The 4,366-nt window shown below is 36.9% G+C and overlaps 1 protein-coding gene across 1 annotated transcript; it reads right to left on the bottom strand.

The window, feature by feature from the left end:
- Window positions 1-1,057: 1,057 nt before the first annotated feature.
- On the bottom strand, window positions 1,058-1,696 carry LOC147462346 (uncharacterized). The gene is made up of 3 exons (XM_086493391.1): window positions 1,477-1,696; window positions 1,312-1,390; window positions 1,058-1,229 (listed from the first exon to the last, which is right to left on the bottom strand). The coding sequence occupies exons 1-3, from the start codon at window positions 1,694-1,696 to the stop codon at window positions 1,058-1,060; spliced, it is 471 nt and encodes a 156-aa protein (XP_086349517.1).
- Between the last annotated feature and the right edge of the window lie 2,670 nt (window positions 1,697-4,366).

Genomic DNA, 4,366 nt, shown 5'->3' with positions numbered 1-4,366 from the left:
AAAAAACATATGTTGGTATATTACTTTGGTAAATCCAAATCTCTCAACAAACTTCTATCTAGTATAATAAATATGAAATCATGGCTGAATTGATAAGGACGATCAACACCAACAACATGTCTTCACCAAAAAAGTGGCACCTAAACACCATGGTCACACGTCGTTCCATAAAAATCACAAACTAGAAAAAATGAGAAAATGTTGATGTCAATCAAGGGCAATGTGATCCGGGCTCATATTGTTGCCAATCAGTCTCCTCATCGCTATCTGCATCAACTGCTGAAATAGCACGTACACATGGAGCCTTGAAGCGTGAAAGATGTTGATGGAAGACCTCTGGATCACTATCTATGCAGAGACAGTGTCTAGACAACTCAACGCAAACATTGCCCAAGCCACCACATCCAGAAAACATATCAACAATGTAGGTGTGCTCCGCAGTAAATGTCCGCACAAGCCACCTAAAAAAAACAAAAAATATGTGTATTTTTACTTTATGTAACATAGTCCAATAACGCATAGTAGGAAGCATATATTCTTACCGAAAGAAGTCAAGGCTACGCTCGGCGGCACCTCTAAGAGTGTGTCCTCCAATGTACTCTCCGTCGACGCGCTCCACTAGTATTCCAGACTTGGCATCGAAAGAGTTGTTGTCCACGCTCTCTCCATCTCGTCGATCGTAGATAGGACGTTGACCCTTACGATAAAACAATCCTAGCAATAGTGTTTCCACCTACAAATTACAACTAGAATGTGATCTAATTGAAGAAAACTACAAGCATGCTTTTCAATCAACAAATAAATTTACTTACTCTCTCAATCTCAATGGTCTTTCGCACATAACCATCGGGGATCAAAATAAGGATGGTGTGCATCATTTTGAATCCCATCTCGATGGCATGGCTAGACACAATGCCAAAGTGATCAGTGGAGCTTAGGGTGATGTACCACCCATTGTCTGCCACATACTTTGAAGCTATTACGGCCACTTTCTTACTTAATTTTTGAGAGAATTGATTCCATGGAGGGACCTGCATAATACGCATTGTTAATTTAATTAAAGTTCCAAAACTATCATAGACTGTCCATTGTGGTTTTGAAGGATGCATACCTCGTTCTCTGAAAAATTTTCAACTTTAAAGTTTGTTGGAAAATCCGCAAACAAAAGAGAGGCCACTTCATTGCTCTTTTCCCCATCAACATGGGCTGAATGAAGAAAATCCAAGATCCTGCATACAATTAAATAAATGTATTTCAAACATTCACAACACACACCACACATAGTTAGTCTTTCTTTTCACATGTGTTTACCATTTCTCATCATCGAGAGAAATTTTGTAAACATCTAGCATGTTCCCAATAACGTTCACATCACAATCTATGGAAGGCACTGCATAATCAGAAAATAAAATATTTCATCAAGAATTGTTGAGTAGAAAGAAAGTGACAGCTAGATATCTATACAAGCAAGTTTACCTGTGGAGCCTTGAGCACCTTTTTGGTTCTTTTTGGGAGACTTATTGGGCTTCTTGGATCTAACAAAATCCAATCGTTTCTTTATAGAGGAGATTGTACTATTGTTTACTCTTTTCGAAGAGGTGGCTTTCTTGGAAGCTGAGCCAATCTCCTCAATACCATTTTCATTTCTTTCAAGAACGTGCTCTAAAGCAAACAAAAATATATTTCTCACAAACATAATCTAAATAGTATGAGCACTTTAACAATTTTTTAGTTTTTATAAATGCCAAAAATAACCTTTATATAAGTTCCCTTCATCACGTGGGTAGGTGTCTCGAGTGTAATCTAGCCACCAAGGGCAATACTCAATTTCCCAAGCAATCAAACCATAATCTCTCATCCATAGTGCCAATACATACACTCCTCACAAGAGAGGTCCCTCCAACTTTCAACAGCAATTGGCAACTTCTCCAACAAAGTTTGATCGTAAAGCTGAATTAGCCATCTACATAAAATGCAGTTAACTTTATTTGAGCTCCTTTCCTGAGTGACTTATTTATTATACAAACTCTAAGTAAAAAATAGAATAACAACCATAAAGATATCAATTGTATTACCTGAATAATACTCTCCTTGAAGATTCCATAAGCTCTGGAATTTTTTCATCCGACTCTTTTGTGTTGAGCTTACTGCAAAGCTCCACAAAAGCTTTATCAATGTGGTCCCTCAATTGGTGATGAAACCATGCTTCAAAGCCCTCCGGCATTTCTTCAATCATTTTCCCTTTGATCCTCGAGCATTGCTTCAAGATAATTCCCCAATACCACTCTTTACGCAAGTACATTCTAAATTTCATTGCACTAATATAACGCTCAGAAGTAATATCATCTACACGGCAATGCATCAAAGAGTGCAATATTTCCTTTTTCCTATAGAGCAAACAATAAACAAACCATAAATGCATTGATTCATTTGATGATTTCATATGTATTTTTTATCCAAAAATTATTACCTCTCTCGTAATATTTTAGAAGTTGCCAAAGAGTGGACTTTGTCTCTTGTAAGGCCCACTTGATCCTTTTCTCTTATCCAATTGAAGTTAAATAATAAAGAGAAGAACCCTTGTCCATTGGCGGGGTTGGCAATGGCCAACATCTATGTTACATTAGCACGAGATCAAATCAAATCAATTTTTCAATCAAATATATCAAATTCAAATGACATGTCAACTTACAATTTTGTAGAAATTCAAACATAAACGGGGAGAACAGAAAGTGTTTACCTTATAAGCTCTTTCTTTGAATATTTTTTCTACTCTTCCTCGAGCAACCATTTCCTTTTCTGGCAGTGAAATCGAGGGATCATTGATCTCTTGCATCTCTTTGATAAGAGACAAGTCAAAGTCTTCCTTTTGTAGAGCAAATGAAAAAAAAAAGTAAGATTTTACAAAATAATGTCAAGCTTTAGAAATTACATAAAAAGTGTACTTTAAGGCAAAAAAATATACCTTCCATATGAGCATTGCTAATAAAAGAGCAGGAGCGTTGTACCAACTCCCTTTAGATGCCTTCTTCTCACAAGCAAGCTCTACCTCTATCCATCGAATCCAATCTTGGGGAAAGTCTTTCATTAAAGAATCTTTGCTTGCCACAGCCAGTTTTTGGAACAAGAAGATCTCCTACCCAAAATTTGTGCTCACAGTGGTTCTACCAATCCTAAACCACAATATCTTAAATTAAATGGCAGTAGAATGACATCGATAAAGTAATAGCAATAACGTTCAAAACAACAAATGTGCTTACTCATTTTGAGAGCGCAAAGCTAGCATAAGCTCCCCCTCTGCACTTCTATCAACAAAGACAAATTGACATTTCACAGAACAATGTCTCCACTTTATCATTGAAAATTCTACAACAACAAAAAACAAAATTAGAAAGCATAGAGTAATACAAGTCAACTTTACATTAAACAAAAAAAGAAATCACTTACGTGTTTTTATTAAGCGCATCCAAGTTTTCAAACGGTGATTACCATCCCAAACGATAAATTTTTTTTCCCTTAAGTCTTCCCACTCAAGGGGAAGGGAATTATCAAAATCATCGCTTATTTTTCGCCAAATAGGCCCCCATTCATCTTTGTCTAAGTCGGAAACATAATGTTGATCATGGCCTGGCTTCTTAAATGACACAAGAAATGGAGCTCCAAGCACAGTGTATCCAGACATCTCAAACCTTTTCACCAAGCCCTCAGTGCCTAGACCCACCGCTCTAATGGCTTCATTTTCCATCAATCTACAAAGAGGAATTCGAGGAGGTTCCCCACCTCTCTTTACAATAAAACCCTCTACAATCTCCTCTAATATTCGACCATGAACATCCTTTCCAAATACTGTTGGATGATCGGGAGGTTTAGCAACAATTGTTGTTGCTTCAGACACGTTGTGAGCCACCAATTCACCTTGTGTAGCATGAATATCTATGAACACCTCTTCTTCATGCACATCACTCAATATATCCTCTTCTTCATGCACATCACTCAAAATATCCTCCTTTCGATGGACATTGGAAGAAGCAATGGAAGATCGTGCATTGGCCCTATGCCGTGTAGTGCCAGACCTTAATGTGTATCCTACTCCTACAAGCAAAAAACAATAAGAACACAAATAGTTTAGTGAGTATGAGGAGACAAAAGAAAAGAAAACAAATAGCTTAATGTATTTGAACTTACTTTGAGAGATACATGTCCTGCCACGTTTAGATGGTGTACGAACCATAATCTATTAACCACAAACAACAAAAATCTTCTTAGCAATGACAATACAAATATAAAATTCTAAATTTCGGCAGCATAACGGCGTAAAATGCAAACTAAAAAAAAAAACCATTCTCAACTTGCTCATGGCAAGGAA

This window comes from Adiantum capillus-veneris, chromosome 2, assembly GCF_014529385.1.
Source record: "Adiantum capillus-veneris isolate H3 chromosome 2, ASM1452938v2, whole genome shotgun sequence".
In the NCBI taxonomy this organism is placed as follows: domain Eukaryota; kingdom Viridiplantae; phylum Streptophyta; class Polypodiopsida; order Polypodiales; family Pteridaceae; genus Adiantum; species Adiantum capillus-veneris.
Note: the sequence above shows the minus strand (reverse complement) of the source record. Positions and strands in the feature narration are given on the sequence as shown.